This window comes from Pholcus phalangioides, unplaced genomic scaffold (genome assembly GCF_987345545.1).
Source record: "Pholcus phalangioides strain wild (caught in Gottingen) unplaced genomic scaffold, Ppha-v1.0 ptg000004l_1, whole genome shotgun sequence".
NCBI classification, from domain to species: Eukaryota; Metazoa; Arthropoda; class Arachnida; order Araneae; family Pholcidae; genus Pholcus; species Pholcus phalangioides.
The window spans coordinates 22,201,347-22,217,187 of record NW_028301597.1 but is presented as its reverse complement, the minus strand read 5'-3'; the positions used below and the strand labels follow the sequence as shown (position 1 = coordinate 22,217,187).

General features: G+C 36.5%; 2 protein-coding genes across 9 annotated transcripts in view; one reads left to right on the top strand and one right to left on the bottom strand.

Moving 5' to 3' along the window:
* Positions 1-1,454: 1,454 nt before the first annotated feature.
* Positions 1,455-3,744, bottom strand: LOC149086757 (pre-mRNA-processing factor 17). Its single transcript, XM_089231126.1, has one exon. It carries the CDS (start codon positions 3,688-3,690, stop codon positions 1,930-1,932), a length of 1,761 nt encoding a protein of 586 aa, XP_089087252.1. The 5' UTR covers positions 3,691-3,744; the 3' UTR covers positions 1,455-1,929.
* Positions 3,745-6,385: 2,641 nt separating this feature from the next.
* Positions 6,386-15,841, top strand: part of Vps13 (vacuolar protein sorting 13C) — a 190,209-nt gene continuing 180,753 nt past the window's right edge. For 5 of the 8 annotated variants that reach the window (XM_089231120.1, XM_089231121.1, XM_089231122.1 and 2 more), the window contains exons 1-4: positions 6,428-6,921; positions 13,363-13,449; positions 14,039-14,134; positions 15,248-15,349. In XM_089231120.1, the coding sequence (XP_089087246.1) occupies positions 6,822-6,921; positions 13,363-13,449; positions 14,039-14,134; positions 15,248-15,349 (385 nt within the window). In that variant the 5' untranslated portion in view covers positions 6,428-6,821. Of the gene's footprint in view, positions 6,922-13,362; positions 13,450-14,038; positions 14,135-15,247; positions 15,350-15,841 lie in introns of all 8 variants that reach the window. The other 3 variants (XM_089231124.1, XM_089231123.1, XM_089231119.1) reach the window with 2 other exon arrangements.

Sequence of the window (15,841 nt, the reverse complement as noted above, 5' to 3'; positions counted from 1 at the left end):
TTAGTGCAGTTATGTCTGTCTACATTTAGCTTCCTATATGTTTCTGCAATTTTTTCCATGCACAACTAGAACAGCTATCTTTCTGTACCTGATTAGGTTCTAGTCTATATTTACTAGATCATACATGCATACCATACTAGGTTGCTTTTACTTTAATATTATTGAAGTTAAATAAAAGAAAAATTAAATTTAAATTTTGTGATTTAAATCAATGCTTTTTTTTTTAAAATCAAGTGATTTAACCAAGCTGATTTAAATCGGCATACCCTGCATTTTTCAAAACCTGCAGAAAATAATGTAAACAGGTGATCTCACTATGGGGACACCGTGCCAGAAAGGGTTAAAAGAGACTTTGCAATTCCAGTTTATGATAAATTAAGCTGTTGAATTTGTGAAATGGATTGTCTATGAAATTAAAGTGAGAGAGGCCAGCAAAATTTGAAACCACAAGCCTCCAGCAATGCCATAAATTGATGGGTGGAGATATGAGAAGTCACAGAAATAGTAAGGCCTTTCCACCCCTCTTTCCTTGGCATCAATTAAGGGGATCAACTAATCTAATGCATGTCAAAATATACAGTCAAATCTCATTATAGCACCAATCCTGCTTAGCGTCACAAATTTTCAGTGAGCAAATCTCTTCCATATAAGGACTATAATGTAAAAAACCTGTTTTAGCATCAGCTCGTTATAATGCTAACTATTATTTGGTTGCATGTAAAGTCAATGGGTCATTTTCAAAGAATTTCGATATTTCCTCTCCCTTCACTTTGTTTTTTTTTTTTTAGAGTTGAGGGTTTATTCTTTTCATTTCATTATTATTGGTCGGCATAAACAGTTGTTAAAGAATGTGAGTTAAAGAATGGTATATAATCTGTGGGGGGGGGGGGGGGTCCTTGCAAATTGAATGCCTCAACATGTGTTTGCTCGCACACATTCACCTTAGAGTTTAACAAACATATTCAAAGAAACTAATTTATTTACGAGGGAAAGTGTACAATAAGCGTGCTGCACCAGTTTGTCAACAGAATTTTTTCAACAGCACAGGCGGATATAGGGGGAAGGCGATTCCCCCCCCCCCATATGTTTAGCAATGCATGTTTTTACTCGATGGTCCTTAAATTTCAAGTGGTAGGCAATTATCTCCCTTCATTTGTTCCATTCAATCATGTCAAAAGAAGTTCTTTTACTATCTGACAAACGGGAAATTCATGATTATCCAACCAATACGGACTGAAATCCTTGTCGCTATTATTTCCCTTTATTTATTGTTTTTATACTTGTAAAATGTGTCATTAAATTTATGCAGAACTAATTTCCAAGGTGTTGTGCTATTGAGTTTTTGTTATCAAGAAATATTCAAGTAATTGTACAGTGTTTACTATTTTATACACATTTAATTTTAATATATTTATGGAGTAACAATAAGACACTGAGATACAGTAGTTCATAACAAACGTGTAAATTTATTTAATGGAACTTCTCTGAAACGTTATTCCGACCATGATCCAATATAATTCCAAAATTCTTTTGGACAGATAGTGGTATTTCAACAGGGTTCAACTGCATATACATTCGAATCTTGATTAGTTGAATATGCAGGGGGCAGGCGGGCGCTATGAAAAACTTTCATTCATCATCAGTTTTACTAATCAAATAACCTTCTGGGAAATATCTTTCTCTATAGCCAAGAAGATTCTGCAGCCACGTGGAAACTTTAGACTTAAACACATATTAAATACTTATTACGTTGTACTGACATCATCATGCCCTCCAAGTCTATCTGCCAATGATGCATTACAACAGGGAAAAAAAATGTTTTAAATTATTTATTAAACTATTCACACATATTAAAATTTGAGCACAATTAATGCTATGAATGAATGAAAACAAGTTTGTATGAAATTTCACAAGAATTTTTTTCTTGGCCTAGTCCCAAAACTTGATGACATTATCCCATCCAGCTGATGCAACTTTAGATGTTTCATGGGGATGCCATAACACAGATATGCAGACATTGTCATGAGCTTTAAATTTATTGAAAAGTTTTGTTGTTTTCCAGTCCCACACATAAACTTTACCATCAGCATCCCCCGATATGATATAACTCATGTCTGGTGAAAAGTCCAAAGTACATGCATAACCAGCAACCATATGTCCAGTAAAAGTTTTTTTCCTATTCAGTTTAAATCTGTTCAACGCTGAGAAAACCATAATTTTATTATCCATAGATTGACAGGCCAACCACTTGCCGTTAGGTGACAGAGTAACCGAAGGCATTGAATGCATAGCAGGGTCAGCAATGTATTTCATATCTACTGGAATATCCCATTCCCAAACTCTCAAACTCTTGTCATCAGATGTGGAAACGAAACGGCGATTTTCATCCACAAATGTTATCGAGTTAACAGCACCCAGGTGGCGATCGTATTCCTGTACAATCTCATTGGATCGTATATCCCAACATACAATCTTCTTGTCGGAGGTGCCAGCAACAAATAGATTCTGTTTATCTTCGTCAGGATTGAATTTGATGCAATACGCAACTTTTCTGTTGGTGAACTGTCCGACACATCCACCAGTCTCAGTGTCCCACAACTTTGTATACCGATCATAACCAGCCGATAAAAACTGGGTACCGTTATTATTGAAGCTAATGTCTCGAACGGCTTGCCTGTGACCATTGTAAGTACGCACACAACGCCTCTCGTTATACACCTCCCACAACTTGACCTTACAGTCCATGCTACAGGACAGTAATAGATGAGCAGAAACGGGAAACCACCGTATAGCAGATACGCCTTTACTGTGACCAGACCATGTATGCAATAACTTTTTGGGCATGAAACACTTGTCCGGCACAGAATCGGCTTTGAGCGAGACCCCGACATCTTGATGAGGATGAAGGAAGGATCGTCCCAGATAATCATAAGCATCTTTGATGTGCAGTATCGTCTTCTCCTCCATGGGCTTGTCATCGGTTTGCTTGCCTCTTTTCTGTCTCTTGGCTATGATTTCGTCCAGTTCGACTTGTTCCTCCTCCGACGGCTTGGCGACTTTTCTCTCGTCCCTGAATCCACCCCAGGGACCCAAGAACCCTTCGATATCAGCTGCGTCACCGTTCTTCAATCTCTTCCTCTTGTCTCCTATCCTGGATTTGGTCTTATCGAATACCGTGACATCCGTATCGACAGCCGAAGGTCCTGCGCTGTTAGTGGGCGCAGCGACGACCTTGTTGCCGTCGGATACTGAAGGATCCAGGGCGTATCCGAAGCTCGTGAAAGTCCTCCTCTGCGACTCGAAGTGGAAATCGTTCATGTGTTCGTTCTCGACGAAGCCGGCCAGGGTGTTTTTCTCGGCTCGTTGTTGCTGGGTCTTGAAAGGGTTCTCTGGACCGACTACGGGAGCGAACAGCTCGTCGTATTTCGGATTGTAGCTCACTTCGCGACTGGTCGGGTCGATGTGAGGGATCACCTGCATCGACTCCTTCGAAATCACTGCGGGAGCCGCGTTGACGACTCTCATCTTGCTCTGTATCCGATTCATCATCTCTGCCGAACCGAGTCCAGGCGATTCTCCTGTGGATGAATCATCCCGATAAGTAACCTCATTGTCAATAACAGTCTCTTCATCGTTTCCTTCAGCGTCGCTTCCACTTCCGTAACCACGCAACAACGAAATCGCGCTCATCTTTTTCAACAAACCTTAATTTCATGAATATAAATGTAAACACATGGAGATGGAAATTCCAACGTGTTGCCACAGGAAAAAAACTTTAAATATCTAAAAAACACTTGGTCATGACGTCAGCAAAGATGTGAGAATAATCGCATATTGTGCGATAAATGGTATCGGAATAAGTAGTGACCATATCTTTTCTGACAACTTTGGCACATCAAAAGTCATAAGAGTGACTCTTATCAAAAGTGTGTAATTACTATAATCAGCACAAATTATTTGGAAATGCTTTTAAAATTCATAAAAGTTGATAGAATTGGTATATTTTGAATGTGGTTTGCTCACGGGGGTCGTTTCTCATAGGAGAAAGAATTAGTTCACATTTTTGTCTATAGAAACACAAAAGCAAATCCCATGGCTCCCACATCCTGAAGCAGGGGCCCCTAGGCTGGGATCTTTTACGGGGCCCCTTTATGATGAATTTATAGCGTGAAAAAACAAAAGGGCCATGGCAAATCCCTGAAAATACGTCATATAAAATCAGTCATATAAAATGCCCGGTGTGCGATTAATTTGTATAAATTCAGAAATATACAGCTCCTTCCTGAATTTTCCCGTTGCTGGCGCTCACGACATTTTCATTGTGATGTCGACATCGGTGAATAAAGCACGATTGGTGAAGTTTTTGTACTTCAGCCAGGAATCCCGGTATCTGACTCATAGGCCCCCGGGCAAGTTCATTTTCATCTACCTGACCAAAAGTGATTGCTTGCCAATTTATATGTTTAATATCGAAAATGTCAACGAGATAATATCGTGAGCCCTTCCCCTCTTTACACTTAAGGCCCTCTCTGGCCGTGCTCGGGTAGGCCCATGCATAAAGGCGACACTGATCGGACAGTAATTCAGCCACGAATCGCCGGCCGAAGCTTTACGAACGTGCGGTATAGCGACGCCGGCGAATGTATTGTAAATGAACTGTGATCGTCTTTTTCTTCTAAAGTGTACAACTTCAAACGTTTCAGACACAGAAAAGATTGAGAAAGATTCATGCCCAACTTAATCAGTCGATCCTGAAGGACGGAGGATCCTTGTTTCCCTGGAGGCCATAAAGACATCACTGACTTTATCCGCCCTATCTAGGGAATATAGTCTGTATATTCCCTAAGTTCATCCCCAGCACTTCAGAGGGAATGTGTCATGGGACCAAACACATCTAGTCGGCCCAAGGATTGAACGCTTAAAGTCACGTGATCTCTATCCTCGTTGGCCTGCCTTGAGTCGGCCGTGCCGTGGTCTTCTGTCAACAAAAATTTTAACAAAACTTTTTCCGTAACAAAAACCTTTCGTAAGAATTAGTTTTTACAAACCGCATTCAAATATACCAATTCCCTCAATTTATATGAATTTTTAAACTATTTGCAAATTTATGGAACACCCTGTATTTCTGACAGACATATATTGGAATTTTGATTGATAAATAAGATTTTATCTTGGTAAAGGGACGTCTGGTAAGTTTGAATATCGACTCAACGTTCCTTCGACACCATTTCCTCAGCCCGTTACACATCGAGGAAAGAGACTTTATGGATAAGGAGAGGAATTTTGTAAAGAAAAAATAGTAGTCTCCACCGAAAATTGAACTCCGGTCTTCTTCAGTCCGAACGAGCGGACCGACTAATATGATACGGGGACACGGACATCTCTTTCCGTCTATGCATTAATGTCAGGAAAACCTCTTTCTTTAACCGCTTCATCCAAGTGCCAGTGGAATAAACTCAAACAAGTTCATTCTTTGTTTTCGTTCCTATCTCCTCATCATCGATAAGCTTTTGGGCAACCCTATAATTTGTTTTCCTCTTGGTTTTTTCCCCCACATATGTGTCTTTCTTATGAGAGTGAAAGAAAGAATAGGTAGGGTGAGGCTGAAAAGTGAAACCTACTTTGTGCCTAAATTCTTATCAACTTAACCTATTATACCGCTTTACACTTTCATTTTTTTCTTCCTTTTCTCTTCTCTTTTTTCCCCTTTTCCATAACATGCAGTTAGGTTAGGACAAGGCTACCATATTTATTGCCGATTCGTGAAATAGGGGCATCCAAACTTCTTGCGAATCGCTTGTAAGCTAGGAGTTAATGTATTGTGGGCTGAGAAAAAACGTCTCTGTTATGTCGCCACCTGCAGACCTAATACTTAAGTATACGCGCCTTGATGGCCAGTTTTGTGGCCATTCACTCATAGGGTCACTTACCACTAACTTGGTCACTCAATGGTCTTTCGCGCAATCACTTAGTCGCTCACTCTATCATTTACACGGTCAAGCCGAGCAATATATCGGGGATGAAATTTCCACAAATAGGCCCCACAGTTGAGGGGGCGGGGGAAAGAGCATGCCGACAAAATTCACAGTTATTTACGATGGATTCAACGAAAAAAAAAAGATCGTTTTTGAAACTCATTCAAATTAGCTGACCAGTGAAAATGATGGATCTGAGGTTTCATTAAAAAAAAAAAATTGCATTGCTAAATTGGGTGTGCATTGAAAATATGGGTGTCCCGTAAAGCATATAAGATATGGTCAAGATTTGTTTCCAAGCATCCAATTGTGACGTCATCAAAGATGCGAGAAAAATCATAGATTTTACGATGAATTACAATCGAGAAAGATAAATAAGAACTACAGTAAAAAGAATCTACGCAAAGTTTACATCCCGTTATTATTTTCTTGAAAGCGCCCCTCGACGTATTATGATCATGATGCGGAACACTAATTAAAAAAAAAAATTTAATCATGATGTGAAGTATTTTAATTTTTTTTCTTAAAATTCATTAAATAATGGCTGGTAGGCGAGGCCACTGACGTAATATACTTTTTATTACGTAATAACTTCCCGGCACGTGAATTTGTTTTATTTTTGTGGTTGTAGCTTGTTTGATTTATTTATTTATCTATCTCGCCTGCAACACAACACTGGCTGGTGGGAGTGCAATGCGAAAAATGATAATAAAATGCTTTTGGTTTCCTGTCCTATTAAAAAGAACTTAGAGGAACAGACGACGTCTTTTGCCAGGACGTTTGCCATATCGATGAGATAATAACGTGACTCCTCGGATTTAATTTACTGTTCGTTCGTTGTTTGTCATGGTATTCGAGAACGTCGTCGCGGATCTGTTGAATCGTTTTTTAGGAGATTATGTCGAAAATTTTGACTCTCGCCAACTTAAATTGGGACTATGGAGAGGTGAGTACACACATATTTCATTCGTGATGATTGGATTTCAATTATGAAAAAAGATTATTGATTCAGTAAAATCTTATTTCCCCTTACCTAATCTCATGCACCTAGTGTTTATCACATATTTATGGAGATCCCCTCCACCCTCCCGATTGGGAAGGCAATGCCATCTTAACACATGGGGCCCCACCCGGGCACCTCAAGGGATTCACAAAAATGAGATATAGTTGACATTTTTGAGGAGTGTGTATGTAAATTTGCCTGGTGGACGCCTTGGAAAAATCACTTGGGCCCCCCATGGTGCTCTTAAGACCGCCCTGTGGGAAGGGCATATGTTTAATTAACAGCATGACTAAATGTACCTTTACCCAGAGGCGCATGGGCCCCACCCGGGCAGGGGGGGGGGGGGCTTCACAAAAATGAGATGTAGTTGAAATTTTTGAGGAGTATGCATGTAGATTTGCTTGGTGGAGGCCTTGGAAACAATCACTTGGTCCGGGGGGCCCCATGGTGCTCTTAAGACAGCCATGTGGGAAGGGCATGTTTAATTAACAGCATGACTAATGTTGCACCTTTACCCAGATGCTCACATGCTTGCGTACTCCGTAGGTCACTTACTGACCCTTGCTGTCTCGGCAGAGGCAAATTTATATAAATTTTGCCACCCTTCCCGATTTTGCCAATTTTCTTGACCACTCATTTCTCAAATTTGCCACCCTGGGCTGTATCTCACTAAGCCCCCATCCCTTGTAAATACATCACTGCCTTTATCCATGGCCAATGCTACAATTAGAGAGGGGAGAGTAGAGAGGTCTAGTACCCTGGGTGCACTGAGTTTGCTGTTTTTCTATTCTTATAATGTTCTGCATATGTAAGTTAGTTAATTTTCTGCGGCACTATGTAACCCAATACCCTTGAACAACAATATATCACTTTGCTAACCTGTTGGAAAATTAGATGCTGCCTGGAAAAAATGAATACTGGATAGCCCATGCCTATGTCTCAAAAGGCTTATAATGTATAATGTTTCTTGAACTCAATCTACACCAGCTGCATGTTGTTTTGCTATTTAATAAATTTCCATATGCACCCGTCCTTCAGGAACACTTTGATACCTCTCCCAGATATCAAGTGGGGTGTGACCGGCCCTTCAATGTTCAGTGTTTTTTTGTTCATAATTACAGGGAGTGGGGGAGGGTGCCGAAATAGACACTGGCCGCAGGTGAAGGAGTCTATTTTCATTTCTAGTTGTAGCAAAGCTGTCTTAAGGGCATCATGGGCCCCTGGGCTGATAATTTTTCTGAGGCCACTATCTGACAACAAATGCCTGCCTACTAATTCACATGCTTTATCTCAAAAATCTTAACCAGATCTCATTGTCATGAGGATCCTTCTCCTCCCTCCCCCACACTTGAGGCTCTTGAACCATACCTGGGTTGGTCCCCCATGAGTTAAGATGGCACTGAGTTGTAGCGCTGCCCAAATGCCCCACATCCCGCAACAGGGACTCTTATATACTGGAACTTTTGTTCAGCCTCTCAATAGTAAATTTGTTTATTCATTTTAGAAAAAATTTATTATGAATAAATTTCATCCACTGCTGTGACTGGTTTCTAAATATTTTTTTTGATTGGTCAAGCTCTGCATTAAGATAAAAGTGCTAACAAGATTCAAGGCTCCCACTCGTTTTACTTTTGGTAAAATGTCCTGCTTTCTAGTTTTTGTCCTATTTTTCTTACCAAAACCTATCAGCAAAATTTGTATAATTGATATTAATTTTTGAGAGAATCATCAATATAATGCCAAATAATACAAATGTACTAGATTGCAATTAATCATTCTGCCAAAGCAGAAATTGTATCGTTTTTAAAGTTACTTGGAAGGAGGGGTGTATGTGGACCATTTGGTGGTTTATTAATTTTTCATTTGCTTAGTTTGAAAGTTCAACAAGTAGAGTAGTGATTAATGACTTCTGCCTGGTTGAAAAAAAATAATTTTGTATTTACTACTTCATGGTCTAGGGCAGTAACATTCATCATTCAAAATTATGGTGCACATTTTGAAACCTTCATTTGTGAAAAACGATTACGCTGGCGTTGAGCACTAAAATTTAAACATCCTTTTAAAAAATGGATGGACAATGCAGTAAAACTATCTGTTTTACTTTGACTTATTTATATCAGACCTTGTAATTTACATATTTAGCACTGTGCTCTTGGAAGTGGTCTCGAAAGAATATCATTCTTAAAAAACTTGCATGTCTTCATAATTTTCTGTGTGTATTATCAAAGAGAGTTGACAGGGATTGTGTGTATTGTCAAAGAGAGTTGTGGGAGACTCCAAAAAAGAATGTAATATATATTGTGAGGGGGAATGGAAAAAAATTATCTGTGATTGTTAATACCCTATTTTGGCCAAAAATCGTTTTTGTTACCAAGTCATTTCTGTCATTTTGCTTTGGCTCAAGTCAATCTACAGGATACTAAAATAGTGTGCTATGAATTTTTTTTTTTTTAATTTTTCAAAAAAAAAAATATTTTTAAGGATTTTTTCCTTTATTATGCTATGATTATCTTTTGTCTAAGGGGTGTACCCGCTATCCTACCGTTTCTAATTTTTTGAGTGGGAACCGTGAAGATGTCAGGAAACTGGATGTGTTATGTAGAGCAGGTTTATATAGTCTCATAAAAGTGGTCTGAATGTGTATATTTTTTCATATAAAGTATCTTAGTTATTTATAGCCAAAATTTCTCATTCTTACCACATTTTCTAACTTTTGGATACATTCTGATGCTCTATCTTTAGCAAATTCATGAATAAGGATTGCATTACACATCTAAATGTAGTGGTGCATTATCTCACATTTTTTTATTTTTGTTGTTTCTTTCACAAAGAAGCAGCAACAGTATTGATACCATCATGCTAGGGCAGGTGGTCTTATAATTCAATAAAGACACCAGTTGTCGTCCCTAAACAACAAAGACCAATGTACTAGCAGTTAATTACATCACCTCACATTTTCTTACAAGTAGCAGCATACCTGATACTGTATTGATATACGGTATCAGGTATGCTGCTACTTGTACATAGTATACACCCAGTCCCTAATATACAATAGTTTTTTTTATACTTTCACTATTAAGCCCAGTTAATCACAGTTCTACTGTATCGTAGTAAAAGATTTATGAAAAATATAATCAGCTATATACAGGGTGATTATAATTTAAAGTTTTGATTCCAAAACTATACAATAAGAACTACTGGCCAGAATGACTTGAAAATTTTCATGGATACTCTTGAAGCAATGAAAATTTCTTTGGCAAAGAAAAGAAAAAAGTGCAAAATGTACAAGTAGATGATGCTGTACTTGGCTAGCCGGCAGTGACATCTTAATGCATGGGCCCACCCAGGCACAGCCCGAGAGCCTCAAGAGAAGAGGGGCCCCACAAAAATGAGATTTGGTTGAAATTTTCTAGAATTGACCTGGTATGGCCTCAGAAAAACCACTTGGTCCAGGGGCCCATGATCCTCTTAAGACGGCCCTGCCAGCAGGATAACACCATTTTGTGTAACCACATCATTTCTGCACTTCAACAACATCAGTGTGTGGATAGTACAACTTTTATCAAGATGCACATTGCAATACCAGCAAAGCAGCTGCTGAAGAACCATTTTGACAATAACAGGATGACACAACACCTGGCCGTCAGTTCACCTGACCTTAACCCTTGTAACTTCTGGCTGTGGGGGAGGGCAAATTTCCCACGTGTTGGATGAGTATAGTGTTGTTAATTTTACATTTTTAAATATTTTTTCTCCTTTGCCATTTAAAATTCCATTGCTTCAGGAATATTCATGTAAATTTTAAAGTCATTCTGACTATGGTTTTTTTAAAGTGTTTTGAAATCAGAACTTTAGTTATAATCACCCCGTATATCATAAATCATCGCTAATTAATCTGCATTATTTATGCTTCATTAAATACATTATATTCACCTAATTTTCATTGTAGTTTTTGCAAAATAGCTTCCTAATTAAGCATGCTGAAAGTAACTGGAGAAAAAAACCTTTATATATATATATATATATATATATATATATATATTATGGTTAATAATAACATTAAGAACTTTCAGACAAAGTAATTCATTTAGTCAAACAAAAAATAACTAAATTGCAAAAGTGGATTTTTGTTAAAATGTAAGAAATATTTGTAGATTGATTAATATGGTAATAGTGTTAATTACATTAATAAACGTTTTATTTTAATTAATTATACTAGAAGCTTGAATGATTTTTCAAATATTTTATTGTTTTTAATGTTAATGCTATTTGAACCAAAAAACCCAGTTTTTGGTTTTTTTAAAAAAAAATCTTTTTTTGCCAACCCTGCTAAGTCGTCATGGCAACTAAAGAATTGACATCTGCGTCTAATTTTTGTAACTCCCCGAAGCAGAATATGCAGAAAACTTCAACATTGCAGAATCAGTGCTTCTGCAGAACAATCTGAAAGAATTTTAAGAAAACACTATTTTCGGAATTTTTACTGCAGAATTCTGGTAGAATCCTCAGTTTCCAGTCAGCTGAAGGCTTGTTGCAGAACAATGCAAATCACTCTGCTTTAGGGATGTAACTGGATTGAAGTCTGAAGACAGTGAAAAAATTTCAGCGTGTCTGCCATCATGTAAAGAGGTTCTTATTCCCTGACAAGTCTAAGAATACACTAATTTGGACCGATTTTGTCGGGAAAAATGTTTGGAGCTATGAAATTTTGTTGCCGCTGAAATTCTTTTTTGATTTGTCAAGCCCTGATGTAGAGATGGTGAACCATCATCTCTAAATAACATTCTGTTTTTGAAGATCTTGTGTAAATATATGAAGAGTGACATCTTACCCTATATGAATCCTATTTATAATATTTCTACTTAAAACATTTTCCAGCTGATTACAACATTTTCCATGATCCCAATTTGTCCAGATTTCAGGGTTGGTAAAAAAACCGGTTTTTTTGTTTTAAATAGTATCAACATTAAAAACAATGAAATTTCTGAAAAATCATTCCCACTTCCAATAATTAACTAAAATAAAATGTTTATTAATGTAATTAACACTATTTCCATGCTAATTAATCAATAAATATTTATTACATTTTAACAAAAACCAACTTTTGCAATTTAATTATTTTTTGCTTAACTCAATGGATTACTGTGTGTTTGAAAATTCTTTTAATGTTATTATTAACCATATAGTATATAAAGGTTTTTCTCCAGTTACTTTTAGTATACTTAATTAGGAAGCTATTTTGCAAAAATTAATAAAAATTAGGTGAATATAATGTATTTAATGAAGCATAAATAATGCAGATTAATTAGCAATGATTTACGATATACAGGGTGATTATAACTAAGGTTCTGATTTCGAAACACTGTGAAAAAAGAACAATTGTCAGAATGACTTGAAAATCGACATGAATATTCCTGAAAAAATTCAATTTTATTTGATAAAGGGGAAAAAATACTTAAAAATGTAAAATTAATGACATCATCCAACATGGGGGAAATTTGCTCGCAGAATGGAAACGATAGCCAGTCATGGCAAAATGATACCTTAATTATAGCAATCACGATTTCATAATTCATGGAAACATCACAAAAAATGAAGTAATTGAACAAATAACTACAACTTACTTAAAAAATGTTAAATATGTTGTCCACCGCGTGTTCTGGCTATGAGGTTGAAAGCACAAAAAGTGGTTTTTTTAAAAAAACCACTTGGTTAAAACCAAGGTTTAAACCAAACAACCCTGCCAGATTTCCAGTTTAAAGCACTCTATTTTGCTGACGGGAAAGTTTTTTGTGATTCAGGGGATCCACTGTAAGCGTGTTAAATGTAGTTCTCAACCATGGATCATTTGACCCCCCTTGCAATCGAGGATTGGTCCCGGATGAAAATCAAGCAGAAGGGGAGTTATGACTGGTGGTTTAGGAGGTCTTTGTGAAACAATCAGACGTGAAGAAATAAAGCTTTTAAGTGAAAGGTGGTGAGAAAAGGTGTGACTTATTTTCTTAATCCAGCAAAATTACCCTCAGAACCTGTCTTACGGAAAGCCTTCAATTAGAAAATTGCTGATCCATGTGGTTTTTGAGAAGTTTTGGTCAAAAACATTCTGACTAGTCTAAAAATGGGTAGTGATATATTCTATGTCAGTAGGAAATTTGTGAGACAAATTATACAAGACAAAACCAGCTTAATTCGATTATTAGCAATCAATGAATGAACCTTTAACAAGTTACTACTAATTTACACTGCATTTGTGTAGTGCACTGTATAAAGAGTTGAATCAATGAAAGAAAGGACAGCAGAGATTTATAAAATATATATATATATATATTTGATATGCAAAAGTCCAGAATTTTCTTATAATGTCTTAATTTTTTCCACCTATAGGTGACGTGAGCTTAAAACACCTAGATGTGAAAGACAGTGCTTTAGATGATCTAGATCTTCCTGTTCGTGTGATATCTGGACACTTAGGTAACTCTGAAAACTTATTTAAACAATAATGTTAATATTGACGTGTGTAGTTTATTTTATGTATTGTTTTAATGAACTATAGTGAAACCTTGATAATAAGACACGCTACTCGCCTAGGAAAAATTTAGTTGTTTAAAATGGATTATCATTATATTGAGATGCAGCAGTTTAACATTATAGTATAGACATTTCCAAACAAGACTTCAGAGGTAAACATTGTTGTAGAGGGGTTTTATTGTTGTAGCGAATTTTCACTGTATATAACTGTCCAGTGTCCAAAGTTTGGGTGTTATGCAGTGTCCATACTTCGGGCATTGGTCAGAACATACAAAAAAGTGTGTAAATGTTGAAATGAAAAGAATCAAATTAAGAGAGCTTCAAATCAGCTATTGAAATATTTTTGATTACAAAAATTAATGAAATATTTTTTTAAATCTTCTTTAGATACAATCAGTTGGTTCTGTAATACTAAAAATAAAGAATAAATTAAGTTGAGCATATGTGAATCAATGTCAACTAGTTATTAATATACAATTATAGCAATATGCAAACGTTTTCCCTAATTATATTTTGGTATGCTCATTTGTAGGTAATCTAGTGCTCAATATACCATGGAAGAATATGTATACAGCTCCCGTGACAGCTACTATAGAAGGCCTTTATGTTGTTGTCATTCCCAATTTAGGTAAGTTTTGATAAGAGGGCGTATGTGCAGATCTTGTCATCAGTTTATCTTTTGTGGAAAAAGGTTCATTTTTTGATATGGCCTATAGACTTGAGAGATCTGAAAGATTTTTCCTAGAAAAGCACACGGGATAACTATTAGTATGTCGCAAAATTGCTAAGACAGGTTGGCGATCAGGGATCGCAGTTACAAATTAGAATCCTAATCATTCCCTATGATTTTCAATTAATTGGTTACTTAGTTATGCTCTTGCTACTGTGTTGTCTTGCAATACAGTACTTTCATTTACAGTATAGGAAAAATATGGTAGCACTTCTTGAACACAAAACATGTCTAATGCTGATTTCATAAACACTAATACTATTTAACCGTACATGCACCCCGTACACATTTCTGCAGAATTTGTAATGAGTTAGTGCATGCCGGAATGTGTGTGTTCTAAGTGTGTGTGTGTGTGACCCAATTGTGTTTATGTTGTCAAAGTTGTGATTTTTCATGTTCTAACTTCATAAATACTTTGGGGCCACAAAAATTCATTGGAAATTTCCTAAATGAATGTTCACTTGGTGCATGTATGGTTTAGTAGTAGTAAGTCATAAATTTCCCGAAAGTGATATGCCTGTTTTGTTGTCGACTAAAAGATAAGATTGAATAATAGTAGTACAATTTTTTCTGTGACTGTCAATGCTTCCCCTAAAGATTAACTGAAGATCACAAGAAAAGCTTGCTATATATATATATATATATTGCAAGGAGTCTCCACCAAAGGGTTAATTCACCAAACTCTCTGCAAGACGTATTTAAAAAAATGGTGCTGTTTGGAATCGCCAATTGACCGTAAGTTCCTGCCTAAATAGCCCTCAGGCTGAAATGACCTGTGGTGCATAAAAAATGATCAAATTTTTTGACCATATTAAAAAAAAAATTGATATTACCACTTGCTGAATTGTTTCCTATATAACAGATTCTTCATTATTTTTATTACCCATGAATTATTTCGGAAAAGATTTTGTTCAATTTTTGATGGTTTGTTTTACATATTTGTGTATAATTTCTCACTATGTAGCTAACATCTGTAATGTAGGTACTTTAGTATATTTTTATGTATTACAGCTGTGAAATATGATGCCGAAAAAGAAGAAAAGGCTGCTGAAGCAGCAAAGCAGGCTGAATTGCAAAGGATAGAGGAAGAAAAACAAAGAGCAGTCCAGAAAAGTGAGCTGAATGGTTTTAAATATTGTGTAAAAATATCTTAATAAAATCCAACTACAGTCAAACCTTGTTAGTGTGTCACCCGGTTAACATGTCATTCCGCTTACCTCCGGGTCACTTTTTGGAAGTCCCAATTGTCTTCAGGCAGGAATTGGCACAGCTATGGCTTGCTCCATTTAACGAGTCACTCCGCTTACTAAGTCATATTTTTGCTCTCTGAAGAGTGATTCATTAACGAGGTTTGACTGTATATGTGTGTAGAAAATTTCTTTGTCCTTGATGTTTTTAATTATTTCATTTAAATTTTTTTAGGTTTTTGATCTCAAAGCTTTTTTTTTCTTTGTTTTGAAAAGAGGAAAGAAGATCATTAAAAAATAATGACAGTCTCATGGGTAAAAAGGTTAATGAGCAGTTCAGTAAACTGCTATGCCTATCATATATTTGGTGTGAAAGAATTAATCAGTATTATTATTTCCATTTTCTGTGTATAATTCA